The following is an 18,428-nucleotide window of genomic DNA, read 5'->3' as shown; positions in this document are numbered from 1 at the left end:
ACATGACTACATTTTATTGGGAAAATGTAATTTCTTACAGCAGGATGTTGTGGGTTTTTTTCTTCTTTTTAGTAGATCACAAAATGATGCCATCTTAAAATCAGCAGACAGGAAGACAGACATAAATTCCATACATATTATAAGAAAGACTGTGTGTATATGTGTGAATGACATACACACTTTTTTTTTCCAGAGACAACGAGAAGAAATAGACTGAACCAGTTCCTTGCAGAAAAAAAAATGAGTTTCGCGAGTGTACTTATACCCAGTCATTATGTGTGTTGCTTCCGCTGGAGATCAAATACCATGAAAAGCATCATTACAAGATGTCATTTTTGTCAGAGAATAGATGTGATTGAAAAACAATCGCAGACCTGCCATGTTGGCATACAGAGTGACCCATCTCTGCCGGGACTCGAACCCGGAGCCTCTGGATTAGAAGTCCAGCGCGCTATTCCATTGCGCCACAGAGACTGCGCCAGCCGATCACGCATTCAACACGAGTTAGATTCATAGCATCCTCGCCGAACTCTGCATCCCCTCAGCATCAGGACCATTTTTAGCCGACATATTTGCACTGCTAAGATTGGCCACCAGAGGGAGCTGCAGCCCTACTTGTCAGTAATCAAGCGAGTCAATGTGTCAATGTGAAACAGAAAGTTAGGCGTTTGAGTCAAGAAAGTAAAATTCTAAATCTATTTAACATAAGCAAAACTTTTGTTTCGAACGTCTCTTAAAAGGAAGCTTTGTATCTAAGTGCCTGAATTCAAAGTATTTTTGGAAACCTCACACTGCCACAATGGGGATTTCGTTGGATTGTACAATATTTATCTGAGGGATAAATACAATACAGGTTTCCAGGTAAAAAAAAAAACCCTGGGAGAATCATGTAAACGGTAACTCTATGAAACACAGCAATAACTGGTGAGAAATTTTCTTCAGAGGAGTTATAAAGAGGCCAAATATTTTGCAAACAAGTACATTTTTTTAGGTGCATTTTATTTCTGACTTGTCACAGAAAGGAGGCGCTGATTGCTCCAGCATTGCATCAGAACCACCTTCCTTACCTCCCATATTATTTCTGATCCTGGCAGAAAAGTACAGTTGCTGATCTTTATCTGGACTGGATGTACAGCAGAGTTATAAAGTCCTTGCAGTGCAGATTGTGGCTGATAATTTTGGGCTTTTAATGAGATGCTAATACAACATGAAACTTAGTAAAAGGGTTTCACTCCCGTTTATTAAGAAACAAATTTGTAGTGCAAACTACCAACTATTACACTGTATCAACACTGATACATGAGGATGACAGCATCATAGTTGGGAAACGCCTACAACACCAATTCAACCCAAATTGAAGCTTAGTTCTTTTGAAAGACTAGATTAGAACATTTAAGCTGAGTCCAAGACTGCTACAGTTAAAATTTGAGCAGCTTTAGGTCTTGGCCTTGGCTTTGACCTTGCTTTTCTAAAAATGTGCTTCTGTCATTCTAAAACACATTACAGTCAAACCACAGATGATCAAAGACTGCTACACTTAAACATCACCAGCTCAAAGCTCTTCTGTTGTGCAGACTGAGCACCGATGAAGCAGTCATAGAAAGTTTCTCACAACTAATTCAAGATACAAGTTAGCTTCTGATATTTTCCCCAAGTCAAAATGTAGTTTTGCTCTCCTTTTAACTTTGCAGTAGTCTAATTCAACGTTCTGACAAAATAAGGAACAATTCCAAAACAGGTTGTCCTTCTTTGTAAAAATGCTACTTTTAGTCATGTCATTTCTCACAGAAATCTTGTTCTTTTCCTTCTGGAAAGTCCCTTGAACATCAGAAAATGCTGACATTTTGTATACTTCCTTTATTTTAAGACATTCAGGAGTTTCTGACATGATCTGCTTTTGTTTTGTAAAACTTTTTCTTGAGAAGAACAGAAATGGCTCCTGGGTCGGTTTTACGTTCGGCTGAGACCAACACTCAAATACTGAAGACCTGATCCACCTTCACATAGTTCCCTTCAGACCAAAGAGTTAATGTGCTTATGGCACAACTTGCAGAAGTGAAATTGCTAAATAGTTTCAGTGGAATTTAATAGTTGGAACGTTTCTTTTTTTTTGTTTCTTTATAATTTTCAGCTAAAGCAGAAGATGATGACTGGCTGGTGAGGAAAACCTCCAACTGTGAACCTCAAAGTTCTGATGATTAGCTGACATGTTTAGTCTCTGCCAACATTTACACACATAAACAACATTATTGGTAAACTTCAGTAGATAACCAGAAGCCTATGATGGCCACTGAAATAACTTGAAATTGACAAAAAAAAAAAAAAGAAAAAAAGATTATCATAATGATAGTAACAATAAAAATCATATTTCTCCAGACCTGTTCATTAAAAAAAAACCCAGAAACAATTCAGAAACTATGTCTAATTTTCATTAGATAATTTTCTGTACTTTTCCATTTTGTTTCAAGCCATTTTAATGCTCCTGATTAACAAAGGGACACTAACATGTGTGTATGCTTTCTTCATGTTTGTAACTGTCTATTCAAGAGTGAACAATACTTCTTTAAAAAAAAAAAATAAAAAAATCAGCAAAAGAGTTACCAGTAAAAATTATTTTTAAAATGAGACACCAGAAATTAACCAAACTAAATGCAGCTTCAGACAAAGGACATTTATTTTGCATTTTTAAAATTTTAAAATAAAAAAAAAATAAAATAAAAAAATCACATTCTTGCAAAGTTGTGGAAACATACTTTTAAATTGGTGTGGAACATGGTCTGATACAGCTAGCGGCTACTTAATTAGCATAGCTAAAAAGAAATAACCTAGACAGGAGACAAAAACAAAAACATAACCGTAAACTAGAGCTTTCTTGCTGTGACTACATTGTTGAGGGTGGGTGGGGATAGAGGGTGGATAAGGAAGGTTGTTTCTGTTACCAATGCATATTCACAATGTAACTAATGAGAGCCGCGTTTCTTCAAAGCACTCCATAAAACAAATACAATCATTCCTCTGTTGAGATCAGCTTGATCATAGAAAAGATATAAAAATACATATAAGGCTTTACTTTAAAACAAATACACCCAGTTTTTTTTTCTGTGTGTGTGTATGTGTAAATATACATATTCCAGTTGTAAAAGAAACCAAACTGAGTTTTAAGGCATTTACAAACAGCTCCACTGACCAAACACACACAGTATGTCATCAAAAATACACAGAAAATGTCTCCAAACTGGAAAACAAGGAAAGTAACAGTTTCAGACATTAGGGGAGGCAGAAGAGGGTTGGTCTTTGGAAGACTTAAAGCTAGTAAAAAAAAAAAAAAAAAAGATAAGTTTGCTTGGCAACTAATAATATAATAATCCATTTTATACATCTTCATTTTTCCAATACAGAGATAAAATATTGTATCATCAGCTCATTTACACTCTGATAATAGCAATCAAGCCACCATCAGGTAAGGTACTGAAGCGTCTGTCCAGGGACACAAACAACAAGGGCAGACAGACTGGGAATTGAACCAGCAACTTACCGATTGCAGGGTGAACTGCTACTGCTGTTGCCCAAATAATTTAGTGCCATAAAAACTAAATTATTTTGTTCTGGAGGTTAAATAAACACTTTTTTTTAAGATTTCAGTTGCGTTATACTTTTGGTAAGAAGTAGTTGAAGAAAATGTAAATATTGAAATATTTGGTAATTTGGCAGTAACTTGAACGTATAAGTTTTAAGTGAACAGAGGTGATGAGGTCATTGCTGGGAAAAACAAGGGAACCGCCTGGATGACAAAACCATGATAAACCTACCAATAAGCTGGCACCAACACTCTTTGGTAGTACTAACTCAAATTAATTTCATACGTGCAACTCAAAAGGAAAAATCTTTACACAAAGAGGGCATACAGTACAGCATCCCTCATGTAAAAAAGACAGTACAGAGTAGGTAGAAATAATAGGAGAATTTGTGGCACATTGTTGGCTTCTAGCCTGGGAACTCTTCAAAAACAGAAATTCCATCTACAAATGATCATGGTGTGACTCAGTTGCACATGGAAACCAAAGGTGTTATAAAATAACAAAACACCTCAAGAAGTAATCAGCTGGGGATAAATAGAGAATCTCTTTCAGTCTGCATCTCATACAGCTGTGGCTGAGTAGGAACTCCCAGGAAAGGTCCTGACTCACAGTTCAGTGACTGTTTAGTGCAAAGCGACAGAATCTCAGGCATTTCCGTGAAAACAAGCAGCAGCTGAGTGGATCTGTTCAGAAACAGCAGTCGATTTTTTTCTGCTGCATCAACATCAAAAAGTTTGGCCTTTCAATCTACAGTCACCTGAGATTATTTTTTTGCTAATTCTCATAAAAATGGACTCAGAATCAGGGTTCCTTGCTTCAGAGGAAGTGTGCGCTGACAGCGAAGGAGTTTCAACAGTCTGGTTTGATGGTCTGCGCATCTTTCACCACCGTGACAGTACAGTTCTCTTGTTCCTCTGTCGGGACATACAACTTGCGAAAAAAACTCTGAGAGAAGGAAGAGGTACCCGAAAGAAGAAAGTGTTAGACCAAATATACCAAATGCTTCCTGAAATAGTGCTGGTAGGGGTAACGGTGTCCCAAACACACAGAATAACGCAAGAATTAGTAACACTTTCCACGCAAGTGCAATACCCACTTGCCCTTTCTTCTTTTTACCTCATTGTTGTTTTCGAGAACATCTTTGAAGAAGTTCGAAGGGACTGGTATTTTGGGGAAGATATGCTTCTTATTCCTGTACAGAAAGAACTTTGTTTCAAAGGGAAGAATAGAGCCAACCATGATGCCCAAGTTTCTTCTTTCTTCAATTTTTCCACATTAAATTCACAAATTCAATGTAGTTGTTGTAGTTCATTGGGATTTTACGGAATGGACCATCATATAGGTAAAAAAAAGAAAAAAGTGTGGTGTGCATTTGAATTCAGCCTGCTTTGTCGTGATTTCCCTACTCCAACATCTCCACGTTCCTAATCATGCAGCCAGACAGATTTAAGCAGTGATGATGTCATACAGAACATATTATTGACCATATAACTACACAATCTGACATTTTGAAAATAAATTTTAAGAAAAGAAAAAAACCTAATTTGTCGATAAAAGATTTTTCCTCTAGAATTGGGTTGGCTTTTTTTCGCCGTATCAAAATTGATGTGTTTCATAAAACTGCAATGGAAACACTTTTTTGGCGTCACATGAGTCGCACTATTCACAACTGGATATTGCCACTCTAGTAGTTTACGCAAGAAGACAACAGGATGTAGGAGGAGAAAGATGGCGAAGCAGGTTTTTAAATGAATTACTGCGTGAACAAGTTCATTCACGTGTGATTTTAACTGCATTAGTGGAAACACCACAACTGCGAAATTGTGTTTCTTTGGGGGGGGGGTTTACATTGGTAGAATATTGACAAGGTTTTGTGCACATTTGTAATGAAAACGCAGCTGGTGCTGCCTGGAAATTGATTCAGTAGCATGTCAAGCAAGGATGTTCAGTGATAAATCTACAACGACTCTCTGAGAATATTTGGATGAAATGAGTTACAACATTTAATTACCTTTTGGAATAAATATTTTTTAATAGAATTGAACAAAGTTAAATTTAATTACTATATTGTAGAGCAGAATAAGCCAAAATCTCCAAGACTTACAACAACAGTTAAAAAAAATTAAAAATGTTCTACAATTGCAAACTCAACACACACATCTATGCTTTACTTTGTGTTGGCCAGTAAAAACAAAATCCCACTGAAGTACATTGATACTATGGTTGACATGTGACATTTTTAACAATCTGAGGGGTGTGATTAGTTTTGCGAGGCACTGTGAAATAAAAAAAAAATTAAAAAAAAGTCTTACCTCAGCAAACACACAATGAAGATAGATGCCAGAGTAACTAACAGGGCAACGATGACGATGTACACAGAGAAAGAACTCGGATCAGGATCTGTAAATAAATGCATCAGGATGATCAGTCAGCAAACATAATGAAGGGATATCTGATGATTACTGGCAAACTTTGAGTACATTTGATTTTGTGAGAAAGTTTAAACACAAACTATAAAGATAAAAAGGTGAGTTATGGTGAGTTATAATGAGCTAAAAACAAGCTCATTATAAGAGCTAATGATTTGAGTTTGCAGATTGGGCTGTAGAGGTGAAATAAATGATGGAAGATCCCTTCAGAATAATAAATAATAATAATAAAAACAAAATGATAAAAAAAAGAAAGAAATACAACTGTACCAAAACACTTCTCATCAGAAGGAGGCGAGTCCCCATATTTGCTCTTGGCTTGAATCTTCATACAGTACTGACAGGAAGGCGTCCGCAGCAGCACGTGGGAAGATCCTTTTACAGACCTTTGTTCCTGTTAAAAGCAGACAAATAAATGTCAATTGTAGTGTCGGATAAAGTCCCTGGGGGTTCCAACGTTCTTTAAAAAAAGATTATGTCAAGCTCGCAACCAAACATACGCTAGATTTGATTTAGTCATAGTACTACAACAGTTTGATGCAGTTTCACGGAACGTTGTGCAACAGAAGCTGAGATATTAGTCCAAGAATCTCCAAGAATTGTAGATTCTGGGAACCAACAGAAGGAATTTCACATGTTTTTTTTTCTATTTTTTTTTCTTTTTAGGAAATTGTATGTATGTAGAACATTGAAACCATGAGAACAGTACCGAGTAACTAACAGGATTCATACTGACACTAAATGACTTAAAGTCAGCAACTGGCCCATTTATTTTTTTTCATTTGAAAAAAATAAATGTGATACTATGTATGTACAAACAAGCCATTACTGCTTTGACTCTTGAATAGAATTTCAGTACAACATGTGTTTAATGTCTTACCTCTTTTTCACATTCGGTATAATTTATTGTGAATGTCCATGAATTTAATCCTAGCATGTCTGGAGGAGTCCAGCTGATGGTGAAATTGCTCTTATTTTTTTTGACTGTCCATTCAGGGGCAGCTGGTTTTACTTTGCAGGCAAAAACAACAACAACAACAAAACAAACAAAAAAAATCATATGGAAGGGATTAACAACATAGTAAAGCTTTTCAGGTTTTTCAAAGAATTATTACTTTTTACATCACACATTCTGGCATAATTAGAATATAATAAACAAAATAAACAGGGGGAGCAAAATGGAACAACCAGTTTCACTAACCTTTTAATTTCTTCCTATTGAAGGTGTTCCGAACAACTTTGTTGTTCACTGTTGCATTAAACAGCATCATAATGCTCATCTCTGTCGTTGCATTCAAATCACAGCCAGACTTCACACCATCAGTGTAAGTGTACGATGAGCATTCCTGTAGTATCTCTGTTGAAGGTTCTTCAGAGTTTTGATCGTTCAATCTTGAAACAAAAGGTGGTGAGAAATAAACAATTACTTTCATGCGTCAAAGAATGTCAAAAATCACATAAGATGAAATGACATTGTACAAATGTGAGAATAAAGTCATAGCATTCCCAGAATGAAGTTGTGCTAGAATAAAGTCACAATACTACAAAAAAAGTCAAAATAATATGAGTATATAGTATAAAGTTGAAATAATAAGAGGACAACTATACTTTATTCTTGCAATATCAATTTCTTCTCTTATGACTTAATTCTCATAAAACTATGACTTTATTCTCGTAATTAATTTTTTTTTGTTAGCATGGCTCTAGTACTGTCATGTCCTTATGGGTGCTGCACTAGAAATTCCAAGGGAAACACACGCGTGAGACTGTAATGTGAGAAAATGAGGGGACATGTGAGCTAAAAGAGATGGTGCAGCCAGAACTGTCTCATCCTCCAATCCAAAACATTTAGCCTCTTTAAATCTGGCTAACTCAATTAGTGACAAAAGTCTTGCGATGGCAATTTACAACTCCTCTGTGAAGGCTGGAAGAAACTCAGAATATGACATGAAGGATGGGTTATACAGAAAACATTTTAATCAGTGACACAACAAACCGCAAAAACTTCTTCAGAAGGAATGAGAAAGACTCCAAGCAGATGGAATGGATGGATATATATATATATATATATATATATATATATATATATATATATATATATATATATATATATTATATATATATATATATATATGTTAGTTGAAATTGCCACTAGGTTGTAACAGTCTAGCATAAGACTGATAACTTGCAAAAAAATTTTTTGAGCTCCTCTGTTTTCTCCCAGTGAAACAACCAATCAAAGCAGGTCGTGAATGCTAATGCTAGTTAGCATGGCCATCCATAAACAGCTTTCCTGTAATAGCGAGTTGTTTCTTCGCCATTACACATTTACCAGGGCGTTCACGACGTTGATTGACTGCAGTAAGACCTGCCTCCTCCCCCTAATTGGTTGTTTTTGGTCAGGGGCGCTTCGTTTGTTCAGAAGAGAATAGTAGCTCAGGGAGGAACTTCATCTTTTCACAGATGATCTGCGTCATGAATCATGGTGTGGGGAATCACAACATGCTAACAGTATTAAGAGATATTAAAAGTCACGTTTGTTATTAATGTTACATATTGGAGCTTTAAGTAGCATGATGGCTAAGTGTTTCAGCTTCTCAAGCTCCCTTTTCTTTGGAATATTTAAAAATTCGCAAATTTCTTACAAATAGTTTTGGAGTTAACAATCCATAAAAACTCCTGCCAACAGATGACTCTACGAACACACCTTTAAATTCAACTGCAATTGGCACTAATTAAACAGAACAAATCAATCATACAGGAATTCACATTGACTCAGTTGTCCTGCTCCGACAGGAGAGGTGTGCCGCAGGTTTCTTAAGAAGCTATTGCGTCTGGATTCCTGCTTCCCTGAGGCAAAGAACTGCAACTATAGGGTTTGCAACAACCAACAGCTATTCTGGCTAAACCAGCAGAACAACAGAAAGGTCAGGTTCAACACAAGCTGAAGTCAACTTTATCTTGCTAAAGGCAACGTAAACGGTGTATTTACTCAACATTACTCACACCGGAACGTGAAAAGCACTTAGGGGTAAGCAGTGTGTTTTCCTCAGTCTTAGTCACTGAACTTGAGCAATGTCCAGTAAGCTGCAACTTCCGCTTTTGATAAAAGCTTCTTATATTTTGAGTTTATAAATATAATCAACAATTAAAGGGTATTATGAGCTTCTCATTGTACACATGGTTTAACTAGTCAGCTTATCTGCTATAGGTTTTTTGTGCACATGAACTCCGCTGATCACCCTTCACGTGCGTTTCATTTTGAACTGTCCCACAAACAGCATCAAAAACAGAATAATTTTACATTAGGAAGAAGGATTATTTTTTTCTGAAAAGTTTATTTTTAGAGATTCAAGCTTCTTGCATTCCATTAGGCCACATAACTGAGCTCTCCACCTGAAGATTTTGCAGTAGTACAGAAACAACACTAGACTTAGGTGCCCAGATGTCACTCGACAGAAGCCTGTGCTTTTCGGTTGCCTTTTTATTTGCATGGAGAGCGGACATCTGATCCTTCAGGACTGATTTAAATGCAAGGTGTCGTCACTGCTAAATGTAACCGGCAGGGAATAAAGGAGCCTGGCAAGCAAATGTAAAAGGTTGTGCCCCCTTCAACTGCTCTTGGTGATAATGGTGCAGCTGTCGGCTTATAGAAGGACCAACATCTACAGCCGCGTCGTAGAACCACCATTTGGAACAAAAGTCTTAAAAATGAGGGTCCTGTTAAATGTCCTCATCTTCAGAGAAAAGGAAAAATACTCAAGTTATATTTGGTGTGGGGAATCGAATCCTATTATCGGATCCATCATCCAACATGTTTGCTTGTCTGCATCTGGCAATTATATTAGCATGTGAAAGCGAGCACTTACCAATTAACGAAGAAATCTCCATTTTTATCTCTTTATTAGTTTACACATCACCAGTCAGAGACGTGGACTGTATCTCAGAACAAACAGACTCTTCTGGTCTTGATGCTACAGACATTTGATTATTAATTTAGATGTTTCGATCATATTGGAACCAGCTTTCAAATGTCTAAAGCTGTTTAGTCAACCATTCAGGTTTTCTTCAAAGATCAAAATTTAAACATACACATACATAACAACAATGACAATTAATATTTCTGAGAAAGCAAACACAGATAGAGCCTGTTTTTCTCCGTCTAGATCAATAAAGGGGAACCATTCTAAATGGCATCCCCCCCCCCGATCAAGGCAGAAGATTGGCTTTTTTTTTCCACATTAAAAGGAAGTCATCACTTATGCTATTTGAACAAAACATGCTGGAATTTTTTTGTGAAGCACATAACTCTTGAATTGGTGTGGCTTGTGGCCTTTAGTTTACAGCCCTGGTTGATATTTAGAACTGCTCTTTCAGTTCACCGTGACGTTACATTTGCATAATTTTTTGCCTTTATGTGTGCGTTTCCCAGCTGCAGCGTTACAGGCAGCTGAAGAAGTTTTTTTGGGGTTGCTTTGTGGATTTGCATGATGCCAGGTGGGTAGCACACGCCTGTAATGTGGGATGTACCCCCCACCAAAATGATATGGGACAGCATAGTATGTTTGGATAATTGGGTTCAATTAAAAAAATACAATAAAAATTCACCTTGAACAAAGGACATACTCCTTCTTTCACTCAGATGTCAAAATCTGCATGCAGTTACCAGAAATTGTAAACTTTAAACTACTTTATTCTGATATGATGGATTCATGGCGTTAAGAAATTTTTACAGATAAAAAATGCTTCCCCCTCATACCTGCACAGAACTCCATTCGCATATGGTGGAGGATGTATGATGCTGTGAACCCGCTTCTCTTCTAAAGGCCCTGAAAACCTTGTCAGAATGAACTCACTGAAATCAATCTTTAGCTAGACAAGAATACTTATTTTTTTTATGTCAACTTTACTAGTAGAATATTCTTGTGTTCGCATGTAAAAACACAAAATCTTACCAAGTATTTTTGGTAAGATTCTAGTACTAATATTTTAGTACATTTGAAGAAATAATAATAATAATAATAATAATAATAATAATAATAATAATAATAAGACTTGCAAGTAATGTTTCAGCAAGAAATAAGAGTTTAAGTCAATAATTAGTTCATATTAATAAAAATTAACCAGTTCACAAGAAAATTATTTAATTTGTAATATGGGAAAAATGTCTTGTTATAATGTTATATAGACTTAAAATCAGTTCCTATTTCCTGATAAAAAGTTACTTGTAAGTCAGTTTGGTCTTTTTTCAAATGTACAAAGACATTTGCAGTAGAAACTAGACCAAAAATACTTGGGAGATTTTGGGTTTTTGCAGGGCTGGTTTTTACTGAACAACAAAGCTAGCTACCATATTAGCCTCTGCAAAAGTTTATCATCTTACTTTTTTGTGGAGGGGAGGCTCAGTCTGGCTGTGATGCAACCAAAGCAGTTCAGTATGAATGAGGAAGTGTTGCAAGCCTACACTTTGCAAAATGTTCGATCAAAAAATATTTATTGCACACACAGACTTACAGATAGAAGAAACGCAGCTCTGGAGTTGTCCTGACGGGGGACCAGGAGCAGTGGCCTCGTTTAGCAGTAGTTATGTAGAAATCCGGCGACTTCACCAGATCTGAGACACATGTTGAAGAAATTGTTATAAACCAATGCATTTACCCTCTGTAGTAATGCGTTGTATTGAGCATAAATGTCCTACCTGGGTTAGATATATTCAAAACTGCTGGCTCACTTCGGTTACCGTGACAAACTGTTTCCAAAGAGTAACTTAGAAGTCCTCCCTCCATGGACAGCGGGCCATCACTAAAAGATGTAGACTTGCTTTTGATAGGCTCCTATCAAAACAGAGACAATCACCTTAAATACAGCCGCAGACATAAACAGGCATCAATCCAGAAGGAATAATCCCAGTTGGATAAAATGTGGTCCACAAAAACAAAGAGCCTGGTCACAGCCCACTAGTTTGGGCAGTGGAAACACACCATACAGGTCAGGGGTAAAAATGTGGAAACGTTTAAGGCAGATTTAACAAGTAAAGTAACATCATTAGCTTTGAAAATCTCACAATGGAGTGTATGTTTATTACAGTTGTCCATTAGGTGATCCAAACGACTTGTCGCAAAGATATGAAGTGGAAAAGGTTGGTTCCATTAAGTTCCTGGTTCTTCACATCAGTGAAGATGTGAGATCTTCAAATCTTCACTTATTTGAAGAGGTCACTAACCTAGTGAAGAAGGTTCAGCAAAAATTTTTCTTCCTCAGGTGACTCAAAAAACCCTGTTGCACACTCTTACCCACTCGCTCTGTTTCCATCAACCATAAAAATGTGTAAATTGGAATTACGAAAATAAATTTGCTTAAAGGAAAAGTGACAATTTCACTTTGATTAGAAAGTTTTTACGCAAGGATGAGGGGACTTGTTAGCCACATTGAAATTTGTGTGAACTGCAACGAAAACACTGTTCTGACATCGTGCAAGTCATGTCAGTTTTTCTGTAGCAATAGCAACATACACAAGAGCAATGGATTCAACTATTTCAAATGATAAACTGTACGATGCTATGGAGTCAACCGCCCTTTATCCAAAGAGGCAAAGATATACAAACATGCGCTTTGCTGCTGCATACAAACTGAAGTGACATGTGTGATGCAAAAAAAGTGCTTCCATTGCAGTTTTGTGAGACACACATTTTAATGCGACCCAACAACCACCTTATCTTGGTGCAAACATCTTTTTTTTTTCAAGTTACAGAGCTTCCATTAAGCAAATTTAATTCTGTAATTCCAGTCTGGGCAATTTTGCAGCCAATAGAAATGAATCTATTGGAAAGGAAACTGGAGTATAAACTTTTTCATAGTGTCTTTGTAAGCACTTTTATTGCTTTATCATTTTTATTTTTAATCTTAAATTGAATATAAAAACTGATTTTTGAGTCATTTTAGCCCAAGTTGACTTAAACAAAACAAGCCATTGTTACGGGCTAATTTTCTAAGCTACAGAAAAGTAATTGTTAGAGATACACAAATAAGAAAACTTTGGCCAGTATTGATATCCAATATTAATACTGCTGTTCTGGCAGTATTTATCAAGATCTTATTTGATCAAAATGTTCGTCATGCTTGATTAGTCATCAGAATAATTGATAGAATATTTGATTACTAAAAATAATTGTTTACTACAGAAAAAGTATTCTTCTGCTTAAAGCATAGAGCCAGGACTCCAATGACTGAAACATATTCTCATATTAAAGCAGCCTAGCAGACAAACTAGCATAAAGATTTAAAGACAAATCTACAAAAATATGTGTGTGTAGATGTGTGTGAAATAAAACGTATTGAAAAAAAGGCAAACGCTGTCAAGACAAAACCACGCTTCCTTTCAGATAAACTGGGTCGGTCACATACAATCCCAATAAAGCACATTTAATTTTGCACGACCCCGAAAGAATTAATGGGTTTAGACCAGGGGTGCTCAAGTCCAGTCCTCGAGAGCTACCGTCCTGCAACTTTTAGTTGCAGCCTTACTCCAGTAGACCAGGCTCAGCTATGAACAGGCCTGGAACGAGCCATTCATTTGATTCAGATGTGTTGGAACAGGGATGCATCTGATAGTTGCAGGATGGTAGCTCTTGAGGACTGGACTTGAGCACCCCTGGTTTAGACAATGGACGAAATTGATAAAGGTCCAAAGATTAAAATACAATAGAACGCCATTGTAAATAAAGAAAATCAAAAAAGTTTTTTGATGTTCACATAATCTAAGAATTGCATTTTCACTCTGCTAATATGTTTACAGCTTTGTGTTTACATTGCAGCATCATAACCCCTAATGTTCGGTTGTACAGTTTAATGCATGAAACTCATAATTTTTTAAAAGATGTTTTCTTGTAAACACTTTTGCTGACTTACTAATTTTAGTGCCTCTTTGTGGTTCATTTTGATCTTTCCATCATAGTAGCAGTTTGCCATGGAGTGCGGCGGCGGCTCCCACGTCAGCTCTGGGGTGAACTCATTTATCCAATGCAGGGACAAGTTTTGGGGAGGCAAAATCTGCTCTGAAAGTGAAAACAGACAACAGACACAAATGTGGTTATCAAAGATGAACCCATTGTCTTCCCATCATTTTATTTTATTTTTTTCTAATAAATTTAAGAAGAAAAAAAAACTTCCAGGAAGCTACATCTAAAGCATTCCCTCACAGACTCAGGATAAAACATCCTGGTAAATATCACGGCTAAGTTTAGCCAATGATGGGAGGGGAAAATAACAGAGGAAGAGCAAAATTCCTGCCTCACAGCCAACAGATGTTTGTGTCATACTCTTTTTTTTTTTTTTTTTTTTAGGAAGTAAGATATTCTACTCCAAAGTGACCACTTCAGCTTTTTAAAACCATGTAACGAGGTCTAAAACTTTTTTTATGATAGTTGTTTATGTCGGTTCCCTTTAAACACAATAAGCCTGTGATCCAGTTCCTATTTCCCCAAGTTCATCCGGGAATTAATGCCAGAGCTGACATGACGTCACTTTAGGGAAACAGAAAACCGTGAAAATAGTTCAAAGACTCAACAGAATAAGACTATAACATCACCAAACTTTAGCCCCACATTATGGCGTATGTAAGAGTCCTCTTACCTGTTGTGGTTTTGGCCCCAAGAAACAGACAAATGAAAACGACGAACTCCGAGCTCTGAAACATCCTGTTGATAGTTTAACGCGGCTTGTCTTCGTTCTTATCCCCTCCTCGTGCCGCTCAGTGTCAATAAAGGCCTTGAATTTCTCACGACAGACTCACGTTCGGTTTCCAAGCTGCCCGTTTAAATAAAGAGTTAAACAAAAAGAGAGAGCGAGAGAGAGCAGCGCAAGTTCGCTTTCTCTTCCAACTTCTTTTAAGGGGGAAGGCATAAGAAGCTCTGGAGGCTGGAAGTTGGAGGTGGGCGGCGACGTTTTTTTTTTTTTTTTTTGTTTTTTTGGAGTAGAAATGCGAGCAGTCTGCATACATCAGTATGCATCCAGCTGATAAGTAATGATGGAGAGGTTTAAGTCTGACTGGTTGAACAGGTAAGGAGCTCAAACTGGTGCAATTAACACAGGGAATCAGTGAATGATTGGTGGGCTTTGTAAAGGCATACTAATAGGTCTGTTAGAGCCAGAATTCTGGTCTAGGGTTCGGTATCTATCCAGTGGGAGTGAAGGACCAGTTCAGAGGACGGTCCAGACTGGTTGACCATGAATGTGGTCAACCAGTCTGTCATTGAGTCCAAGGGGTACGTTTAACGTGTACAGCCAGTTCTTTTGTTGAGTCAATGTTGAGTTGGAGGTAGTAATAAGAACCCCAGAACACCCCAGGGCAAAATCTTCATGTAAGCTGCAATGAAACTATTGTTGGGGCCTGCCTAGCAATGCATAAGGAGAGCAGTTACTGACTTGCAAAACAAGTCAGTAACTGCCTCCTTGCATTGCATGGCAGGCACCTATTAATCTACACCCAATAGAGTGTCTCTTTATTTATTTATTTATTTATTTATTTATTTATTTATTTATTTATTTATTTATTTATTTATTTATTTATTTATTTTTTTTTTTTCTTCCGTCAACCGGAATGCGGCTCGTACCGCTGCGAGCCCACCCACAAAAGTGGTATCAAATCGTGCGGCTCGGCGCCGGGAGGGGTGCTATTACTTTTGGTGGGATTCGGAGTTACGATAAAAAAGTAAAAGCGAAAAACCATCAAAAATTCTTGTCAGTTAGAAACTGCCCAAACTAGAGTGTAATCAACGATTCGTTAGAGTGTGGGAAGCACTGCGATTCTGACCCAAATAAATTTTGAAATCGCGGTCACGCCCACAAATATCGCCCTATCGGTATGAACTCGGTCATGAAATAGATACGCATGCCTGCTCCGGTAAAATGTTTTCAAAATTCTTCTAGGGCTTACGGTTTTCTGTCTAGGGGCTTCAGAGCGAAGTGATGCGACAGAATTTCCTCTCGCTCAGCCAGGTTCACTTCCATGTATTTCTGAAAAATGTCAGACCTCAGCGCACACCATTTTTATCTCGTCGCTGTTATTAATGTGAGTGATGTACAGATATGAATAGCGGGACTATCGGAGACGAAAGATAGCGCTCTCATACGCTTCAAACGGTTTTCCGATATGTATCACGGTTTCCGAATGGGAAGCAGTTGTTTGGACCGCTTTTTTCAGTCAAAACTGACTGGGTGTCTCACAAAGATAGAATCTTTCTGTCTCACACACGACGGTTGCAGAGGATTAATTTTACCATAGCAACGAAGCACAGCAGGGCCGAGCAGCTAATTAGAACTACAAACGCATCACTGTAGTTTTTACTGTGGCAGAACTCTGAGGAAGGAGCTGGCCTGTAGAACTACTTGTGTTTTGGGCATTTTATAACTGATTTTAACCAACCTTTGCTACACATGGGATTAGTATGTCAATTTAGCATTAAGCTTAATGAAAATTTCAAAATAAAAGCTGAATATTTCTCTCAGGCCTTTCAGAAAAACTAACAAGCAATTAGAATTAAGTCTCTCCTTGTGTGTCACACTGACATGACAGTTGACCTTCTCCTTACAACAACAATGACTGCAGGTTAGAACTACAACATGGCGGAACACTCTGTGCCTACAGAGGAGGTCTGAGCAAATTGTCAGAACTACAACATGGCGGAACTGTCAGTTACTACTGAGGATAAATGAGCTGGGATTTAGAATTACATTGTGTTTGGACTTTTTATAACTGATTTTAAGTAACCATTGTTACACACAGGATTAGTGTGGCAATTTTAAATTAAGCTTAATAAAAATTTCTAAATAAAAATAAAATATTTTTTATATCACGTAAATGCTGTCTTGGGAATTATGTGACTTTTTAAACAAAACCACTGTTAAACTTTGGATTATTTTGGACATTTAAAATGAAGTTTAATGAAAATTTCAAAATAAAAGCCTTAAGATTCCTTTCTGGCTCATGCCTATTTTAGTGAAAATGGCTGCCTCAAACTGATAGAATTATGTCTCCCCCTGTCTGACTCACAGCTGGAGGATCCATTACCATAGCAATGGAGCACAGCAGGGCCAGTGGTTAGGACTACAAATACGCATCACTGTAGTTTTTATTATGGCAGAGATCTGAGGAAGGTGTTGGCCTTTAGAACTACTTGTGTTTTGGGCATTTTATAACTGATTTCATCCAACCATTGTTACACACAGGATTAGTGTGGTAATTTTAAATTAAGTTGAATTAAAATTTCAAGGCAGAGCATTAGCATTAGCCTTTTACCTTAAATGAGGTATTAGCTGTTTCCTTTACTTATTACCCATGTTCAATAATTCATGCTTGTGACTATCCACATGCTATTGATGACATTGCAGCTTTCTTTAGCATGGATGCTAATGTTTAGCATCAGAACGCTGGGTCCAAACCGACGGGCACACTTCGGCAGGCCCCGGTTAAATTTCTTCAGGAATTTTCTAGTTTGTGAGTTGTTCTGCTATGGCTGCATATTTGTAGTAGGCGTAGATGGGCAGTAAACTCTGGTAGTCGTTTGTTTACAGGAGAGGACGCACCCTTGGCATTCTTGGGTGTTGCAGAAAATTGTTAACAATGTTGTTTGTATTTTCATGGCCTATGGCCTGTTGCAGAAGAGATTGTGTATCCAATGGATGATGAGAAGGGTAGCATTCTGTACTTTCAACATACTCTAGCTTTTTGACGAGTCAGTGTCGTTAGAATGTTTTTAAGCGCAAAAGCTGAAGTTACTAAACAGAACTGAAGCGTTATTTGTCTTCTGAAGTCAATGCTGCCCCTCTCTGCAGTCAGTAGGTTAATTAGTATGGATAGTTGTGGGCTGACAGTAGCCGGTAAAATCTGGTAAAATGGAGCACATAATTAAAAAAAACGTAGCTACCAGTCATATGTTCACCTTAACTCTTGACCTCAGCCTTAACTGAGGTTAAACATAAAAAAGTCAACTTCAAATTTTGGAAGCAAATATTGACAGTTTAGGACAGTTCGAAATTATTACATTGTCTTTGGTCTAATTTTTGTGTATTTTTGTTACTGTGGCTCAACTAATTAGAGTTCAGTGTGTTTTGATCTTTCGGTTGTGTTGTGATTTATTTAAGTTCTGTAGGTATTTTTGTATTTAGTTTGGATCTTTGTGTTTATTATTGTTTGAATGGTAGCTATACTAGTCCTTTGTCTTCAGTTTCTTAGGTTAGTCTTGTGTGTTTGGATTTATTTCTCTTTGATCATTGTTAGTCTTGTCCACTTGGATTCTAATTTCTTTGTAGTTCAACATCCTTTGTGTTATTCACCTTCCAGTCAGTCTGCCGGTATGCATTCTTCCACTGCTGTAGTAGCCGTTGTCCCTTGGTATAAAACCTCACTAAAGCAGGTTTTAGT

The 18,428-nt window shown here is 37.2% G+C and overlaps 1 protein-coding gene and 1 non-coding gene across 2 annotated transcripts; both read right to left on the bottom strand.

Annotated features, from left to right (window-relative positions):
- Nucleotides 1-400: 400 nt before the first annotated feature.
- Nucleotides 401-474, bottom strand: trnar-ucu (transfer RNA arginine (anticodon UCU)). Its single transcript has one exon. It is a non-coding gene; the product is annotated as a tRNA-Arg (tRNA).
- A 2,176-nt stretch (nt 475-2,650) lies between these two features.
- On the bottom strand, nt 2,651-14,888 carry il13ra1 (interleukin 13 receptor, alpha 1). Its single transcript, XM_055058446.1, has 10 exons — nt 14,639-14,888; nt 13,916-14,061; nt 11,706-11,841; nt 11,522-11,621; nt 7,209-7,399; nt 6,888-7,018; nt 6,278-6,401; nt 5,891-5,978; nt 4,695-4,770; nt 2,651-4,523 (listed from the first exon to the last, which is right to left on the bottom strand). Exons 1-10 carry the CDS (start codon nt 14,700-14,702, stop codon nt 4,428-4,430), a joined length of 1,152 nt encoding a protein of 383 aa, XP_054914421.1. The 5' UTR covers nt 14,703-14,888; the 3' UTR covers nt 2,651-4,427.
- Nucleotides 14,889-18,428: the final 3,540 nt, after the last annotated feature.

This window comes from Poeciliopsis prolifica, unplaced genomic scaffold (assembly GCF_027474105.1).
Source record: "Poeciliopsis prolifica strain line A6 unplaced genomic scaffold, Auburn_PproV2 SCAFFOLD051, whole genome shotgun sequence".
Lineage (NCBI taxonomy): Eukaryota > Metazoa > Chordata > Actinopteri > Cyprinodontiformes > Poeciliidae > Poeciliopsis > Poeciliopsis prolifica.
This window is presented reverse-complemented; position numbering and strand designations above follow the sequence as displayed.

Bases quoted from the DNA above. Each gene is read 5' to 3' on its own strand.
- il13ra1 (XM_055058446.1), bottom strand. From the start codon at position 14,702: ATGTTTCAGAGCTCGGAGTTCGTCGTTTTCATTTGTCTGTTTCTTGGG. The intron at 11,842-13,915 runs GTAAGTCAGCAA...CTGTTTTGATAG, and splicing joins ACAAAGAGGCACTAAAATTA to GAGCCTATCAAAAGCAAGTC. The intron at 6,402-6,887 runs GTAAGACATTAA...TGCTTTTAACAG, and splicing joins ATACCGAATGTGAAAAAGAG to GAACAAAGGTCTGTAAAAGG.